Raw genomic sequence first — 19,335 nt, forward strand, 5'->3', positions numbered from 1 at the left:
AAATTATTTCCTAGCAACAAAGCCGGCTAAGGGCGAGCAGGAGCTAGCTTGTCTTTCATTTTGGGAGGAGAATGAGCCCGGGATACAGAGACTGGAAGGATACTGAGAAAATAAAGGCCTTTAGAATAAAAATAATGGGGCTTGTTTTAAAGAAAGTTGTGTAGAGTTAGAGGCCATGATTTTACATCCCCACCCCTCAAGATAGCTTTTAAACTGTTGTTGACCTATGATCCACAGGTAGGAAATACAATTTACATCAGGTGTATTCACACCTGAAAATGAAGGGCTTTGAGTCAGCACTGCCCTTTCTAAAGGCAATGGGCTCTAATATTTCTCTGTTGAATTCTAATATTTTTGGATTTTCAAGAGCGTGTTGCCACCCACTTAATTTATTTTGTGATCTATTCGTGTATCAGGACTCAACAAGTTTTCCTAAGTTGGAGGCAAAGGCAGGGCGTCCTGTGCAGACATTCAGAAGTGAGCTGGAGAGGCAAACCAGGGCAGGGATCCAGGCTAGGAGAATTTAAAGAACGTTTTGCTCGGGCCGGGTCCCCAAAGTGAGGAGAGAAAAAAAGCAAACCCGGGGAACCGCTAGGTGGGAGCCTCCCACCCGGATGACGAAGAGGGCTCTTCAAACATCGGGGTCAGGCTTCCATCCCGGTGTTGTTTCCCCGGGCGTGCGGGGAGCTCCGGGGGCATCCTCCCGAGAGGACTACGCGCCCACTCCCCCCATTCATTCCCCTCGAGCGCCCGCTAGAGCTGGGCCCGCACGCGCTGGGACCGAGACACTTTGCCCCACGGCGGGACTGCTGTCGCCGGCAGCGGCTCGCGCTCCCCGGCCCGGCCGGCGCGCGCACAGCCACGCGCGCGCTCCCAAGCACGCGCGCACAAAGTTGTGGCCGCCCCCACCGCGGAGCTCCGGTCGGCGGCCGCGGGGCCGGCGCAGCGCACTCCCGCACCGTCCGGCTCGCCCGGCCCGCTCGGCTCCCCTCGGGCGGCGCTCGGCCCCCGCCGCCGCCCGGCTCTGCCCTTCGGCTCGGCCTTCCCCGCCTCGCATCCGTGCCATCGGCGCTCGATTGCGCGCGGACTCCCTGGGGCTCTTCCCGGCTCGTTCGCTCGCGCCTGCCCGCCCGCCCGCTCGCGCCCGGCCGCGCCGCCCCGCCCCCGCCCCCTCCCCCTGCTCCTCCCGGGTAACTTTTGCCGGCGCCCCCGCCTCACAGCCATGCGGAGCTGAGCTCCGGCCCGGCCCTGGCCGCCGCAGCCCGCCCCGGCTCCCGCCCTCGCGGACCCGCCCGGCCCCTGGCCTCGGCGCCCTAGCCGCCCCGGGCCGGCCGAGCCCCCCGCGCAGGGCCCGGGCCGCGGCTACGGCGGCGGCGGCGGCGGCGGCGGTGGCGGCGACGCGCCCGCCCGGCCCCCTCCCCCGGCGCCGGCCAAGTGAGGCGGTGATGCGGGCGCTGGCGGCCTGGGCTGCGCCGAGAGCGGAGACACAGGCTCAAGATGGCAGATTCCCACTGAGGCTGAGGGGGCCGAGCTCGCGCGCCGTGTTCCCTTCTCCGTTGCCATGAACCGCGGACACCCCGGCCCCGATGGCCCCCGTGTACGAAGGTAAGCGCCGCCCGGCCCGCGCTCCCCGCTCGCTCGGCCGGCCGCGGCCCCCGCAGCTTTGTTCTGCCCGCGGCCCCTCGCCCGGCAGCCCCCGGCCGCAGCGCCGGGCCCTGGCCGCGGGGGCTCGCGACCCTCGCGGGGGCCCCCAGCCCGGGCCCACACGGGCCCGGCGCCGGCCCGGGGCAGGGTCTCCTTCCCGGGCGGAGAAGGCGGCTGGGGGGTGTGTGCCGGTGGGCTGCTGCCCAAAGAAAAGAAATGGGGGCGGCGTGTGGGAAAAAGACGGCTCCGCGACTGCTCTCTGTTTGCGATAAATGAAGGTGATGCCATCCTCCCCCATTACCTTTAAGCGATCTCCTTTCTACTTGTCCGTCCTCTCTGCGCCTCTTTCCAAACAGCTCCGCTCCCAGCCCACACTCCTTTATTCTTCCCGAGCCTCCGATTTTTGGGGGGTGGAGGTGGCGGCGGCTGTGGAATCCGATTGTAAGGGGCCAAGCGGCGAGAGAGGGGAGAGATGAAAAGTCCATTTCAGACCCAGGCAGAACAATGAAATAGGCTCAAAATTTCCCCGCAGTTGGCGTGTGGAAGGGAGAATGGAGTTTGGCTTTTTATGGAGGTGGGGTGGGGGGGGGCGAAGGAAGGTTTCTGCCTCGGCCTGGGTAGATCGGGGCCGTGCGCCTTCACCTGGCGTTGGCCGATTTCCCCCGGCTGACTGTCTTCAGAAGAAAGAAAAGGTAAGGCGGTACAGCTGCCTCGCACGCTCTTTCGGTTCTCCTCAGTCAGTTCCGTCAGCTTGCAGCGAGAAAACCAAACCCGAATCAACTAAGTTTTTACACTTCTCTGTGTTTTTGTGTGCTGGTAGTACGGGGGATCTTTCAACCAAAGTGTGCCTGATTTTTTTCAGTTATTTCATCGTGAAAATGTTTCTCTCGTGAACTCATCCAAATAGCAGCCTTTTACGGTACTTTTAGCGTGGGTTCATCTGGCTTTCTTTCGGTTTTGTTCAGATATTCTGTGGATGAAATCGCAAATGAGAGGGAAACGGGTTTGCCAGGAATCAAGAGGAGGGGCGAGGGAAGATTGTAATCCTATAAACCCCGGGAACTGTTGGGCCGAGTGAAACAGGGATCTCATTAATAGTTTTATCTCTGTCAGGAGAGGCTGATTAAAAAAAAAAAAAAAAAAAAAAACTTATCTGAAAAGAAAATCTGTTATTAGTTCCAGGCTCCAAATGAATTAGGTTTCTGTATGAAATAAAGTTACCTCTCAGGCTCTGGATAACGAGCCTGTAAATAACCTATGGACTGTAAATATTTTTTTCCAAAGTCTTTTAGAAACAAAGGGGCTGTTTAGAGAGCAGCAGAGAAATGTTATTCCAGGGGCTTTCCTCTTTGATTCTGAAGAACACAAGGTCCATTTAACCGTTCCACAAAACAAAACAAATTTCTCATCAGTCCACCACGCAGAATAGGAACATGCCAGTGGGGATGTGAACATGAAGGAGAGCCCATGTCGGGCATTCATTGTTCATCTGTGTCTAGGGGAGGGGGCTGCAGTCAAAGCTTCCACTGTCTAGAGTGTTAAAATTAAACAGTTTTCTCTTTATTAAGTACCTCCTTGAGACTCCCTCTGCTGGACACTCGGGGTGAGCATTTTAGAAGGAACTTGGCATTGAATTCACAGCTAATAGAGGAATAAAAATTGCTCTTTTAGGGGGCTGGGTAGGTGGGTTGGGATGTGTTTTGTCAACTTTGTGCAAGGCCACCTTGGGAACTTCATTTTTCATGTTATTTCACTTGAAATTCATGAGGAATGTAGGCTACCCCTGGGGTGCTAGCACCTAGCCTGGTTGGTCCTAGGACCTTGTTCTTTTAATGATTGTGTCATATAAAGAATTACAGGTGTGTAAGGTGTTTCAGTGGAGGACTGTAGAGCTCAGGGGTCTCAGATCAGAGTTTTATTTGCCCTACTCTATTCCAGACAACGCTCTTTCAACCCTGGGTTGTTGTTTTTTTGTTTGTTTGTTTTGAATCTTCTCCCTGGGTTCTCTTAACTGTTTTCTTTTGTTTGCAGCTTTCTATTCTATGGGAGCATCTCTTTACATCTTCATAATTATTTTCCTAGTCCCGCTCAGCACTGCTTCTCTATCAGCCCAGAATCACTTAGCCCAAAGCTCAGGCCTGGTCTTTTTAAAGAGAGTCTGTTAGGCATGCTTTGAGACAGATAAATGACCTCCGTAGTCAAGGACCTACATTCACTCACTGCGGTGAGTGTGTCCAAGACTACAGTGACCTCTCCCTCGACCTCAGTGGCAATCTATGGATTCAGTGAACCTCATTTTTATTACATTTCAACCAGAACCCAGGGACTCTGAGAGAGAGACAGACAGAGACAGAGAGAGAGAGACAGAGGGGGGTGTCTTAAATGAGCAGGACTTTTTCCTGCAGATTTTACTAAGAAGAAGGATTTTTTCCTCCTAATAGTTCCACATGATTCTTCTCAGAAGTCTGATGACACGTGAGACGTTTTTAGCTGGAATTTCTCAAATGGAGTGTGACTGGAATACCGAGTGAAGGCTGGAATGTAGACATTTAGATAGGAGTGCTGTTTTTTAAACAAAGCATATTTGGTAATATGAATTAATAAGTGGCAAAGTGTAATCAGTCTTCTAGGACTGTCTTTAAGAATAGGTTTATAAATATCACATTAGTTTTCAGTCACTTGATACTGATCAAGTTAAACTTCTTCTAAAAAAGGGGGGGGAAGGTATTTTCTTTAGAAGGTTAAACATTTGCCTTGTGATTATATTTTTCCATCAACTTGCTTACCAAGGCCTTTTTTGTATGTAGTGCAAAGGTCAACCACAGGGGTCCATATATCTATGGGTTCCCAATTAGAGGGACCTAAATTCTGTGTTAACGATGTCGCACTTACTTGAGCTGTGGATTGTTGATGAGAGTGAAGGAAACCAAAGACCCTTTCACATTCAGACTTGTAAACACTGCCATGCTCAAGTCCTCATCAGATGGACCCGAACACCTGGCCACCAGGATGCAAAACAAGAAACAAGATTCTGAATCATTTTCCCTCAAAAAGATTTTAGGATGCATCATGGATAATATGTTTGCCTGTGTTTATGTTTTACTTTTTTAATTGAGTAAGTGTAACTATTGTTTCCCCTTGTTACATTTGAATAGTGAATCAAAACTCATTGGTTTTATCCTTTATACTGGATAGGGTGGTGGACCCTTAAATTAGAGAAACTGGAGTTTGAATCTAGCTTATGACCTTGTTATCCTACTTTTCCAAACTTTTGGCCTTTACTGGATTGTGTGAGGACACTGTTAGAACCTGGTACATTTAGTAGAGTCGCTGCCCTAGGGCAGGCATTTTCTCAGTCCTCTTGTCTTCCGAGTGCTTACAGGCTTGATGACTCCAGGGAAAGCAGAAACCTCAAATAGTTTAGAAAGCAAGCAACATTTCAATTTCAATTATTAATCTCCTGCTATTCCTTTTCTAGTTCGGGAACCAGCAACAATAAACCCCCATGGCCACAGAAGAAAGAATTTTTTTTTTGTACTTTTCTGTGACCTTTCCAGAGCCTTTATTCCCATCAAGCTTCTGCCGGTTTCAAGTAGAGAATGTCTCTTCCATAGCAGCACTTTTGTGCCATGTTAAAAATGTGCAAACAAATAGTACGGCAGAATTTCAGGGGCTTTTCAGCTGTGTTCCTGGAAGGTATCCTTAAGAATGAAAGATAACCTTTGCCCTTATCAAGGACCCATTCCTACACAAGACGGCAGGCTGGATAAGAAGTCCCCAAAGGTTGTTTACTGGTTCTTCTTAGAGGAGAGGCTCCTACCCAGCCACATGCCAGAGTCTGCCTCATTAAGCAATTAAACATGAATTTCTTAGCAAAGAAAACTGAGAGCTTTATGCAAATTATAGCTGCTTACATCCTTTATATTTTACGTTTCGTGCTCCTTTTTTTCTTTCTTTCTTTCTCCCATAGAGATCAGTCTTAAGGATCTACCTTTGCGGTTTGTGTGGAACAAAGTAGTGATGATCAAGAGGGTAGAATATGTGTGCATTTCTTATTGTTCTCAGAATGCACGCTTTGCTAGTGCTTTCTTGTAGCCTTAGTATGACGATTCAACTGCTTGGGGTTGCAGTCAAAGGCCGGATTCAGAATAATACCAGCAGACTTTGTGTAGCCACTAATAGAGTGTGAACTTGAAAGGCCCAAGCTTATAATAGCTCCATTTCATGTGACAATACCTTGTTGAAGGAGGGGAAAATACAACAGAAAATTGAAAACCCCGAGTACAGGAAGATCTTTATTTTTTTCTTTAAAAGAAACTGAGAATCTTGGGGGTTGATGCTGATGAGTATGACTTAGGCTGTGATTTGGGCCATGTATTTTTGTGTAACCTCTACTCTCTGAACTCCCTATTTGTTCCCTCATTCTGCAGACCAGGGTGCATCTGTCATGTATTCTTTCAGCAAACATTTACAAAGGCTCTGCTGTGTCCTGGGCCTCATGGCAGGTTCTGTGTTTGGAGAAATGACAAAGACTTGGCCTCTGACCTCTGGGAGTTCAGGAATAGGGGAAGTGAAAGTCAAAGTATTTAAACTCTGCACAGACTCACTGGGGACTGTGTCTGACCCAGATGTAATGGTGGTTTGTTTGTTTGTTTGTTTTGTGTGTGACAGTTCTTACATGCTTTTGTTTTCTTAAGGTATAAAGGGAAGACCCCAACTTCTCTTTTATGTTGATATGTTTTCTTTAGTTGAACTAAAAATTTTTAGATGATTTTTAAAGCTTCTCATTACAGATTTTCTTAGAAATTTCTTATATATTACCATAAATTTTGCAGAGAATGCTGCTTTCCTCTTTTATTCTTTAACTTTTATTGCATATGCTCATCAATACAAACACTGTTCTCACATGCACATGGTGCTGGAGTGCTTTTTGTTTTTTACTTTTAGAGTTGAAACCTGTGTGGTGAATGGTTCTCCCATCCCTGTGTGCCTGTTAGAGAGTTCATTCCTGGCGTCACTGTCTCACCTGTATCCCAGATAGTCATGTGGTGGGTACTCACTGGCAGGACATAGATGGGTAGCCACACAGCAGCTTTTAGTAGTTGTGTCCCAGGAGCAGATCATTCTGGGAAAAGCCTGGCTGTGCCCTTAAGTTGGGAACATGGAGCTTCATAGCAGGAGCCTCTGAGAGGAGACGGCTACATTCCTGCCCTCAGCAGGATCACCTGGGTGGGGTGAGGGGATATGTCCCAGTCTAATCATGTATTAGATAGCATCCTTTCTATTCCCTTGTAATCACTGAGGAAAGACGCCCCCAACTCCTCTGTGTCCTTTTCCAGTGTCTTTTTCCCCATCAAGCTTCTGCTAGCTTTAGGTAGAGACTGTCTCTTCCACAGCAGCACTTTTGTGCTACATTAAAATGTGCAAACAAATAGGATGACAGACTCTCAGGGGCTGCAGCTGTGTTCCTAGAAGGCGTCCCTGAGAACGAAAGGCAACCTTTGCTCTTAGCAAGGACCCATTCCTTGACTTGAACCTTCAGCTCACCGGTAGCTATTATTCAGGAAAGAACACTAGCAATTCCCTCATTAACCAGTTTTAGTATTTCATGACTCTGATGGTTCAGAGATCCCTGGATCTGCTAGAAATCTCATGTGCTTTCAGTCAGACTTGTTCTCTTTTACTTCTTTCTCTAACACTTTTCATATACTTAAAGATAATAGTTGGACTCTACCTTTTTCCCTGCAGAGTCTGTTTTTCTTTCGGAGACATCTTTTTTTCACTGTTGTGAACTCTGTAGTTTTTCTTCATTAAGAGAAATAATGGCAATCAAATCTAACTGCAATTCTTTAATAATTATCTTATTAGTATGAAATATGCAAGAATAGGGACTTTAGGATTCTCACTTCCTGGGGAACTTCTGTAGGATAAGAACTATGCCTGATTCCTGTGTTGTAGCTGTACAATCCCTTAGCCCTAGTAGGAACTGTATAAACATCTGTAGCATTGGCTTCTTTAATGTCATCTAAGCAATACTTTATAGCAGTCCAGGACTCATGACTTGACTGCACTCACTTGGGTCCTGAGTCTTTTTTTTTTTAATGATAGGGTCTGACTTCTATAGCCCTGGCTGGCCTGGAACTCAATAAGTAGACCAGGCTAGCCTGAAACTCACAGAGTACTTGCCTTTGCCTCCAGAGTACTGGTACTAAAGATGTGTACCACCATGCCTGCTGGCTGCTAAGTATTTTTTTACTCCTTCTGACATCCTTACCCCCTAGCAAAGTTGCCACCTTCAGTTTGACACTACATATCCTTTTGTGTTTCATCTGTCTATTTCCAGCTCTTAGGGTCTTTCTTAACTTTGTGCTGCAGAACAGACAATGCAGAGGACATAGAGTATCACTAACTCGACTTGTACTTGATTGAGGAGAAGAGTGCACAGAGTCTGTGACTCAGCGTAATATTAGTTCACCCAGGTTAGAAAGAACAGTTTGTCACATTCTTTATAGATTCTGAGTCAGCAAAAGCTATACCTGTTTTACCAGTCAGGGAGCCAGGTGTTTATGAGAGTGGCTACAAGGCCAATTTCCAGAGGGTACACTCCTTCTTGACAGTTTAGAGCCAGTTGAAAGCACAGATATATAATGGACAGTCTCACTGCCGCTGGGCCATTTTCTGATGGATGACTTTGCTAATAAAAAAGTAAGTTAGAGAAATTATTACCAAAAAAGTAGCAAACCTTCAACATTGAAAATAGTTTTGTGGTGTGTCATGTATTTGTGAACATGATTGAATAGATTTATAGTGATTCAGGTAGTATTCTGTCTTTAACAGTTCTTCCTAACTACTTTTGCCCTAGTATATTCTGATCAATTAAGTGCCATGGTTAAACAGAATTAAGACTGATTGACTCTTTTGTGTGTGCTAATGTGTAGACATTATAAAAACCTCTGTCACAGAAAGAATGTCATTGAATACATAATAAAACAAGGGGACCCTTCTCCCCTGGTGGTTCTGTCCATCTGCTGTGAGAAATCACTGTGAAGTACTTCATAATGTGGAATGAGAAAAAGCCCTTCTCCTCACAGTTAGAAATTGCATCTTGATTACAAAAGGCTTGTTTGTGAACATTGGGTATTTCCCTCCATACCAGTACTTTTTTATTTAATCTGTGAACTATGCTTCAATTATAAAGTGGCTTTTGCAAGGACTTGTCAGAATTCACCCTGCCAGTTCTGTGTAGAACTTCGGCATCACCCTGTCTAAGAAGTCCATTTTTGTGGTCTTTGTACCTGCAGCCTGTGAAAACCACGTGATAAAGAGACTTGGAAAACTGGTTTGTTGCTAATTGTGGAAGGTTTTTTTGTTTTGTTTTTCTTCCTATATTTTTTCCCCTTCAATAAAGACCTTACAGAGCTCTGACAAAAACAAGATTGCAAATTCCTGGAGTTCTGGAGAAAGACAGTGACTTTACCCTCCACATTCTTTGTACGTGCATCTGGTTATCAGCATCCACGCTGATAGCAGGGACTTGAGGTGGGAAGGAATTTTCAGAGAATTGTGCCAGGCAGAGAGGGAAAGGACGCTGGAGACAGCACACACATAGTCCGCTTCAATCTGGATCACTTATATCCGCAGCCACAGCCTAGAATGATTACTGTTATTCATTAAGGATGACCTACACCATAAGGAAAAGATTAATCGATATTCGTTATTTCTGCTTAGTGAGATGGGCAGGCTTTCTAATGTATTATAGAAATGAACATGGTCAAAGTAAGGTTTCATTTGATTATACCACGACTCATTCTGAAAAGGATTTGAGGCCACATAAAGGGTTAAGTTTCTGGTAGAGAGGAAAATTAATTTATGTAGATCAATTTTGTGGCTCAGCCTATTCCAGGGAAGCTGGATAAATGAGGTAGTCCTTTTATAAAGACAACAGAAACAGCCGAAGCTCTTGTGCTGGCTTAACAAGGTGAATGAGCAGAGTGCATAATGGGATTCATTTGCAAAGTAATTTTTGCTTGGCTGGAGTGGTAAGCACAAAACAGACCAGCAGATGAGGACAGTAAGTGTTTTGGATCAGTTGTCAAAGGCTTAAAAGGGGTTCCAATTCAAGAGACATTTTGTGGTGTGGAGAAGGGGACTGGTATCAAAATGATACTTGAACCAGGTAATTTTTAGTGGCCTGCATGCAGAATAGGGAAGCTGGGAGAGCCTGCCAGGAGGCTGGGTACTGTGGAAGGAGGTGAGTACCCTGGAGGTGGGCTGGCGTCTGGGCTGCCTACAGGTACACTCAGAGAGAGTATCTGTCAGTAGTGTCTGGCCCAGATGTCCAAGAAGTTTTTGTTTTATTTTCCTTTCCTTCTGTACCTGTGGCAGGGATCTAGAATCAAGGAGACTTGCTGGTTTGGACAGAACATTTTTTTCTATTCTTCTTTTTTAACAATCTCTTCTTTTTGTAGGCGCCTTAAATTGTACAGGGCTCTCTTGGAGCATAGTACAACCTGGTAGGACCTTCATGAGTTAGTGTTCTACCTCTGACACATGTGGATCCTAAAGTCCAGATTAGAGTGGGCGTGAAGTTATGGCAGTGTGCAGAGAAGCCCACAACAGCCTGGAATGCTGAGTACAGCGTCCTAGCTTCCAGGTTCCTAGGATTCATCAGAAACACTTCCTCTTGTCCGCAGTTCTTGGGGAGCTGCTGACTTGTAGTCTCCTGGGGCACCTGGCAGCCTGCAGGATTGCACAGAGGCCAGCACCTAAAGGCTGTGTTTCTTTCCTGAGGAGAACAAGGCCCTCAGCTATAGGATTCTCAGTCTCCTGCTGGGAAGTCATTCCTTAGTTTCCCTGGGCAGGTTTGCAGCTTGTCACTATGAGCTACTTATTAACAACAGAAAAGCACAGGCAAGAAACCAATATAGTTGATTAGTTTCACAGAACCTCAAAGCACTTTTAAGTCATTAAGCAGTTTTAAAACAAATTTGTCTTCCTCAGGTCCAGTTTTGAGTCATTTTTGCCCCTTGACATTACCACAAACTTTAGACTTACCACTGCTTTCAGTTACAACATGACCCCACTTGGGATCCGGTGAGCACACTGGCTTTGGTTTTGACCTGGCTTGGAAGCATTTCTGTCTTGCTGAGTGACTTCGAGACACAGACTTTATTTAACATTGATAAAGAGCACAAACTAAGGGCAGGCTTGCTCAGATATTAGCAGATCCTGGGGCAAGACCCCATCTGACTACCTATGCCACTCTGTCTTCCTGGTTAGTGAGTCCAAACTGCAACCACCCCACCTCCTGTTGGGACCTGGGGTATCCCATGGATGCCTGCCAGGCCTAGGAGTATATACCCACAGACCCTGTGAAGGCTTGAGGACTATGAATAGGGAGCCCTGCAGCCCTGGTCTGTAGGAGAAAGCAGGTGCTTGGCCTATGGATGGGCACACACCTTGACCCTGGAGACTCCTCAGCCACAGAGTGGGGTGCTAGGCTCTCTGAGTCTTGCTAAAAGTAATGCTGACGGGGCTAACACTTTAGTAATGAAGACAATTTGAAATGTTTTCTCTGTACAAATGAGAGCTAGTGAGTGTCACCTCATGTTCTGTTCCTGATTCTCTCCTTTCCCTCCTTCTGTGCATCTCATGCCTGGGTTACTTCATAAATAGCACAGGCATCATGAAACTGACCCATGTCCCATGGCTTTCTAAGGTAGCTTCAATAGTTGGCATGTTCCTCCCACCAGTGAAAATTCATGAGAGACATAGTAAACGTGATAGCTACTCTGTTGTGTGAGCTTTGGTCCCTGGCCTCTGGGGCCTATCCTCCTGCTCACTCTTGACAGCATCTTTCCTCTCCACTTTAACTATTATTATCTACTGACAGTGTCTCTCTGCATACCTATTGACTCTTCTGACTGTGGATCTGGGACATGTCTGTGCCTTGTTATTCTGGCAGGTAGGAGGGTCTCAGGGGTGGCATAGAACTCTCTGAAGTGTATCTTTGTGGGGCACTATTTTGGAGGACCATCATTCACCTCAATGACTTGTTAAAACATGTGGTCCTGCCTCCAGAGTTTCTAATTTGTGTAGTCTGGGGCCTCCCAGTTGCATTTTCAGCATCTGCATTTTTTGGAGGAATGCATTTCTAATAAAGAATCAGTGCACATTTAAAATCAGATAGCTATTCTGATGAAAGTTTTTCTTAGATGTATGGGGAGACCCGACATTAGAATGACTCGCAGTCCTGCTGCCTTTGTCACCATGATCCTTTGAGATGCTCAGGGATGTGCAGAGGCAGCCTCTGTCTTCTCATACACCTTTCCATCCCCTCTGGCATGTCAGTGGGTACAGGAGTAACTTCCTCTGGGCCTTTCACAGCTTGCTAGTCTGCAGTCATACAGTTTGGGCCTGGGACCCTGGAACAGACTGGGCAGTCATCATTTACATAGTAACATATTATTATTAGCTAGCATTTAAGAGCTCTGTGATTGTCTCCATTTATGGAAGGGGAAATTGAAGCTTAGCAATATTTAATAATGCATTCAAAGCCTTCTGACGAGTCATAGTAGAGCCAGAGCTTAAACCTGAGTCCACCTGACAGCAGCTGCTCTTGTCTTAACATGCAGGCTGCCCTCCTTCTCACAGGTTGTTAGAGTGGCCCAGACAGCACACATTAAGGATCTAAAATCCTTTTTAGAGGAGAAATAACTGAGTTGAGACTATTGGTGCTAGATTGTTAGTGTCCCCAACACAAGCAAGATGAGGTAGTGAGGGTGAGGTACAGGGTGTGTTGGGGAGGGTTGTGGTACTAGACAGACAAACCCTAAGTCCGCTTTGAGCAAGAAGATGTGTATTGAAACACTGATTATGACTATGCAGACTTATCAAGCACACAGGTTGCCTGTTGCATTGTAAGACTTCACTGCATCCCTGTGACATTGCTGGCAGGTTGACTGCACTGTAAGCATGCTGTACAGACAACATAGGAAGGTGAGGCAGCCCACCATGCGAGATAGCGCAATACCAAGCAGCCTAGATCCATCTGATACCTTTTATCATCAGGTTATCCCTGTGTGATGGAGACTTCCCAACACTTGTAGATAAGGAAGTGGAATTAGTAATACATTGGTTCTTCTCCAGATAGAAATGACTTTTGCTTCAAAGTCTGAGTATTTGAAAACTGCAGAGACAGATTTTATATTGTGTTCCTTGAAAGATAAGATGGTGGGCATAGAAGTCAGGCCTGAAGGGGAAGAGTAGTGAACCCAGGGCAAAAACAAACCACACCACCTACTTCAAGTTAGCATGACTTTTTGTTTGTTTTTCTTTTATTTGAAACAGAATCTTTCTATGTAGCCCATAATGGCTTCTCAAACTCTCTGTGTAACGACTGGCCTAGACCTCAAGCTCCTCCTGCCTTAGCCTTCCAAGTGCTGGCTTGTGTTGTCACACTCTAAGAGTGTGTGAGTGTGTGCACGCAAGCAAGTGTAGATGAATGTTACTTGGGAACAGAACCAGGGTCTTCCACATTTTAAGCAAGTGCTTTCCCATGAAATACAGCCCCAGTTGGCCCCCTAGCAGGCCATATGACATCTTTTATCTATGGGACAGACTAGGTGAGCCAAACTCCAGACTTGCTGCCTGAGAGTGTTTAACAAATGATGGAGAAGGAGCCTCAAAATGAGGAGAGGAAAGCTGATTAGACAAATGGAATGGTACAAATTGACAAGTCATATCATATTACAGCACATTCTCATAAATCTTATGCGATTAAAGCATGAGATTCAACCAAAACGAGCTAAGCATGCCAGAGGCTGTTCTGGGTGCCTAGTGGGCAGCACTGTGCCAAATGGACAAAAGCTCTGCCCTGGAGCAGCTTGTGTTGCAGTGAATGAAAGCAAATAATCTAGTTTGGGTTTTTTGTTGTTTGTGGTGGTGGTGGTAGTGTTTTGTTTTGTTTTTAAGCTTGAAGGAAATAGAAGTGGACGTTTATTAAATCTCTGGAAAGGTTGAAATTTCTAAGATTAGACTCTATAGATGAAATCACAAGAAAATATCATTAATATTGTCAGAGTAAACATTCCTCAAATGTTAAGATTATTTCTGGCTTTGCTATCATGAATTATTCCTTAGGATAATTCCCCGTAACATTAACGTTTGTCAGAATTTTAAGATCTGTTCTCCAGGTCAAGGGATTTGAACATTTGTCTTGTTTTAGGTATATACCAGTAGACTAACTTCCTCCTTAAAGAACTTTCAAACTAAACAAACCAAACTACCTAGATAAAGATTTAAATGAGCCCTCCTGTTTATTGTGGAAGCAGTGGAGTTCCTTGCTCTACTTGGATCTGCACCCTGCTCTCTAATTCATTTATCGAGTGACATGTGTCCCAGACTTTGAATGTCACTTCAATGTGTCAGTGACTCTCAAAGTTCCATCAGTACTTGGACATTTTTTTTTTAAATCTCTGGAGTCACAAAGCCAAGTTGACTTGATATTTCTATGTAGAGATCTCATAGGCATCTCAACTTTAACACATCTAAAGAAAAAAAATACTGGTCACCTCTGTGAAGTACACTTGAATCCCTGCTTTGCTGCCACACAGTAGTCTACCTCAGAAACTAGAGTCATTTATGCCTTTGTTTACTTCATATTTAACCTATCATCACTTTTTATTGATTTTTTTTTTCTTCCTAAGTATAGCCATTCTCATTATTAGCTGTAGTTATGTTCTGTAAAGTTGCTGTAAATGCCGAGTTAGTGAACAGTGAGCCATTATTGGTAGGGAAAATACAGGGCTAATTTCCTGTGAGTTTTTCATCATATTTTCAATTGATCACTACATGGAATTAATAGCATTGCTGTGTTAAGTTGCAAAAACAAAGTAATGTTGGTGTAATGATGTAACTTAGTACATGCAATGTGTTCCAACATTACATAAATTCATGTAACAACGTTTTTATGTTTCTGCTTTATTTTAACTTATTTGTGTGTGTGTGTGTGTGTGTGTGTGTGTGTGTGTGTGTGAGTTTGTGTGTGGAAGAGAGGGTAAGGAGGAGGAATGCATATATATATGTGGGCATGTGCATGCCATAGCTCGTGTGACAGCTCTATGGAGTTGACTTTCTCCTTCCACCTTTACATGGGTTACAGGGATTGAACTTAGATCACCAGGTTTAGTGACAAGTGTTTTAACTGCTGGGCTATCTTGCTGTTGACTAACATTGAACTCACAGCCAGCAGGGCTATAACTAAAGCCCAAATGTGTTTATCAAATTATATTTTTCCTTATAAGAAACTCTACAACTTTCTTGTATCTTAAAGCTCATATGAACATCTTGGCACAGAGCTTAAAACTTAAGCCATTTTAAATAGCAAAATCAACACATAAATTACACACACAAACTCCCACCCCTACCCCACCCCCACACAAAAAAAACAAAAAACTTGGGAGCCAGGTATGGTGGCACATGCCTTTAATCCCAGCAAAGGCAGGCAGATCTCTGTAAGTTCAAGACCAGTATGGTCTACAAAATGGGTTCCAGGACAGCCAGGGCTGTTGCAGAAAGAAGCTCTGTCTCAAAAAACCAAACCAAACCAAACCAAATAAACAAACAAACACAAAAAGACAAAAAAATAAAGCACCATTTATGGTATACAGGACAGTTGTTCCTGTGTAAGAGCTGAAGTAAGTCAGAGCATCACTTTGCTGAGCTTCAGCTAGGCACAAGGATGAGGGCAGCATGACCTCCCAGCTGTTCTGCTCTTGCATGGGAATGAGAAAAACTGGCCTGAGTATTGATTTTGGGTTTGCAAACTGGTTTTAGTGAGTACATGAATTAGCAGCACAGAATCCTGAGTAAGGAAGTTGGACTGTGAATTGTGAACCCAGTTCTCCCTCCTGCCATACCTACCCTGGGGCCGGCAAACTTTCTCCATAAAGGTCCAGATAATATATCTCTTGACTTGGAGCAGCACTGTGTGTACTCTAGTAGCTCAGCTCTGTTGGGGCCGTGTGGGAGCCACACACAGGTTGGGTTATATTCTATCTACAAACAAAGACTTTGGGCTGAATTGGAACCATTAGCCCACCATACTCTGTTTTCTTGACTGTGTGTGTGTGTGTGTGTATGTGTGTGTGTGTGTACATGTACTGGTTGGTGGTGAACATTAGAGGCTGACATCTGTTTTTTGAGACAGGGTTTTTCACAGAACTCCCTGATTTCCTGAACTGGCTAACCAGTAATCCTGAGGATCTGCCTGTTTTAGCTTCCCCAGCACTGGGGTTACTATGGTCATGCGCCACTGTACCCACTTTATGTGGGTGCTGGGAATGAATTCAAGTCCTCATGATTGTGCTGCAGGCCTTTTACAGACAGCCGTCTCCCAGCCCCATATTCTAGCCTTCTAAATTGACTCCTCATGGCAATTAAAAAAACGTTTTATTTTGTTTATTTTGAGACAGGTCTCTCAATAGCCCTGGCTGTTTTGGAACTTTCGATGTAGAACAGATTGGCTTGGAACTCACAGATACTGATTTGCCTGCCTCTGTCTCCTAAATGCTGGGTTAAAGGTGTGTGCCACCACACCCGGCTCTCATGCCCACTCTTGAGTCTCTCCAGCACGCCCCATGTGATAGTCACTCTGCCACTTCAGATGTGCTTCCGATCCACTTTCAGCTCAGTCCCAAACTCTGAGTAGCAGAGATCGCTGCATTCCCTGCGTATTTCCCCAGTCTCCTCTGATGCCGCTCTCCTGTGCTAGTTGTCACCTTCTGGCTCTTTAAGTTCTGTGGCCGTTCCTGTGTTTGCTGCTCCCATGCCATCATGTACAGTCTTTCTGTGTGGAGGGCCTGACACGCCCCTACTCACTGTGTAGTCAGAGTCCAAATGGCACTTCCTACCCCTGACTTTCCCTGGCCCTCACTGTCAATCCCACGCTGACCTCTAGAGCACCCTGCTTTTTTTTTTTTTTTTTTAATTTTTATTTTTTTTTATTTTTGCTTGCTTGTTTATCATTCATAACATGTAAGGTTTTCAGGTATCACTGGCTTGGGTAACCTTGTTTTCTGTTTTCTTCCTCCATGGGTCTGCAAGCTCTACCAGAAGAGGAATGTGCTGTGGCAGTCTCTGTGGTCTCCACTATATTACGGTTACACACTACAGAGATGCTAAGTCAGTAAACAATCACACAGTATAGGTGTGTTCACACACATTTTATATGTTGCTGCAGTAGAGAAATTGCAGTGATGATTCAAAACAAAAACTATGTGTCAGTGATTTTGAAGGTGTGCCTTTGTTGTCAAAGGGCAATTTGGAGGCAGATGCTCTGCCATCAGGCCTATCTAGTTAAAGCTTTCTTTCCCAGACAGGAGTGCTGGGTGAAGTCTGCTAGTCTCCATTCCACCTGAGCCTTTTGAATGTCACTGGAAAAGGTTTTCAGGTCAGGAGGTGAAATGTGCTTGTGGAGGTATTTCACCAGGCCCTGTGAAAATTGACTTTGCTCCAGTTTTATCCCTCATAGACCTCAACTGGTAGATGTCTTATTTTTATTGAAATCCCACCACCTAGGAAAGAAATCTTGGATTTGCCAAAGAATGATGTAAGCAATGGTGTTCCTATGTGGAGATTTCTAAGCTATTCCAAGAATACTGCATGCCACCACGAAGAGAACCATCTTCCAGATGGGCTTTTGTAGATAGTTCATGGGGACCTTGAAGCTTTCCTTTGCTGAGACACGGTGCGGCATAGAACCTTAGAAAGTAAGAACAGTGCCCAGGCCTGTCACCACCTGCTGCTACAAACCCCTCATGCTTTTATGAGCCACCATGTGGTTGCTGGGACTTGAACTCAGGACCTTTGGGAGAACAGCCAGTGCTCTTAAGCTCAGAGGCATCTCTCCAGCCCAAAGATTTATTCATTTTATGAATATAAACACTGTTTTCATGCATAACATAAAGAAGAGGGAATCAGATTCCACTACCGATGGTTGAAAGCTACCATATGGGTGCTGGGGATTGAACTCAGGTCCTCTGGAAGAACAGCCAGTGCTTTTAACCTCTTAGCCATCTCTCCAGCCCCTTCTCATGCTTTTGAAATATCATTCTTTCTAGATATTAGCACACTTACACTTTTCAGGGCTTTCTCTATAAATAGAAATGTGAAATTTTTTTAGATTAAGTAATGTTAATCGTTTCATAATCTGCTTTTTTCCTGCTAACTTTATATTTCAGCAAAGCTTATCTTATTTAATAATTTATTCATATTGTATTTCCATAATTGAAATGTCTTTTGAATCAGATACACTGAAATCAGCATTCACTATAGGATGATATCCTGTGTCTGGTTGTGCACTTCTTATAGTTCCTTAACCCTGTGCAGTCCTGTTGAAGAACACGGACAGTTGCTGGGTTGACCCTTACACCAGCTAAGTGAGTAGGGTGAGATTTTTGTAGAGGGGATAAACCTATCTCTTTATTCTCTAATTTCCTATTCCTAAGGTTTTGTTAGGTCAAGTTGACTGGAATGCATCAACAGAACTGGCTCTATAGTTTTGCTCTGAAAAGACCCACATTTGGCACTGCCATGGTCACACCACTCTCCACTCTCACAAACAACACATTGAAACTCTTGTTTGCCTCAGATACCACCTGTACTCCATGTTATTAAACTCTGAAAGCTTTGTTGGTAGTGAGACATAACATTTCAATTTGTATTTCTTTTATCATGAATAAGATTATATTCATATATTTAACTGGCATTTTTTATTTGTTTTAGATAAACTATGTTCTGAACTTTGACATTTTTTCAATGTTTTGTTGCTCTTTTTCTCCTTATTTATAATAGTTTGTTATGTATTGTCTTTGAAGTGAGTTATAAATTTTCTTTCTAGTTGGTCATGATGTTTAGCCCATCACTTTAATTTAATATAATCAAATTCATCTCTTTAAAAAATGACTTTTCCTATATTGAATCAGAAACTTTTTTTGTGTGTTGTTTTAAGTCCCTTTTAGGTATTATTGAAATCTATTTTTAAATTTATATGCTGGTTCATTTGGTTTTTAAGCTAGGATAGCCTATGTCCTGAGATTTTAGTGTAGCTTTACATTTCACAGTACCAAGTTGTCCCAGCAGCATTGTTTAAAGGCTTCTGTTTTTGACGTGGAATCATAATGTTATAGCACGCTCTGCCGTCTGGCGTTCTGCTTGGGACTCTATATCCGTGTCCGCTGGTTGGTGATTAGTGAAGCCTGAGGCTTTTAATGCCCGAAAAGACTCGTTCTCTCATTGCGCTTCCTCTTCAGAGCATTGCTGGCTAGTCTCCGTGTTTGTTTTTCCATTAAAACTTTAGAATCAACATGACTTGATTCCAAGAAAAAATAAGCTTGTTAACCTTTCCATTGGGATCACATTAAATTCAGAAAGTACTTAGGAGGGACCAGTGTCTTTCTGAAGTTGACTCTTCCCAGCTAGTGTCATTTCCCCTGTGTGGTCTTTCTTGTGTACTTCAGTAATTTTGAAAGTTTTATTTTTATAGGCTGTGTAACTTTCAGTCTACTTCTTACACTAGTGAACTTCTTACTGATTCCTATATGTATTTCTGACAGCTTCATTGAGATTCACACAACCATATAGTTAAAACAGTTTTAGTATATACACAGAACTACTTTGTGTGTCTATAAC

General features: G+C 44.4%; 1 protein-coding gene across 4 annotated transcripts in view; it reads left to right on the forward strand.

The window, feature by feature from the left end:
• The first annotated feature begins 1,204 nt into the window (after positions 1 to 1,204).
• Hipk2 (homeodomain interacting protein kinase 2) overlaps positions 1,205 to 19,335 on the forward strand; it is a 197,692-nt gene continuing 179,561 nt past the window's right edge. For 3 of the 4 annotated variants that reach the window (XM_021632133.2, XM_021632135.2, XM_021632136.2), the window contains exon 1: positions 1,205 to 1,605. In XM_021632133.2, coding sequence (XP_021487808.1) covers positions 1,587 to 1,605 — 19 coding nt within the window. In that variant the 5' untranslated portion in view covers positions 1,205 to 1,586. The remainder of the gene's footprint in view (positions 1,606 to 19,335) is intronic. The other variant, XM_021632134.2, reaches the window with a different exon arrangement.

Source organism: Meriones unguiculatus, chromosome 3, assembly GCF_030254825.1.
Source record: "Meriones unguiculatus strain TT.TT164.6M chromosome 3, Bangor_MerUng_6.1, whole genome shotgun sequence".
Taxonomy (NCBI): domain Eukaryota; kingdom Metazoa; phylum Chordata; class Mammalia; order Rodentia; family Muridae; genus Meriones; species Meriones unguiculatus.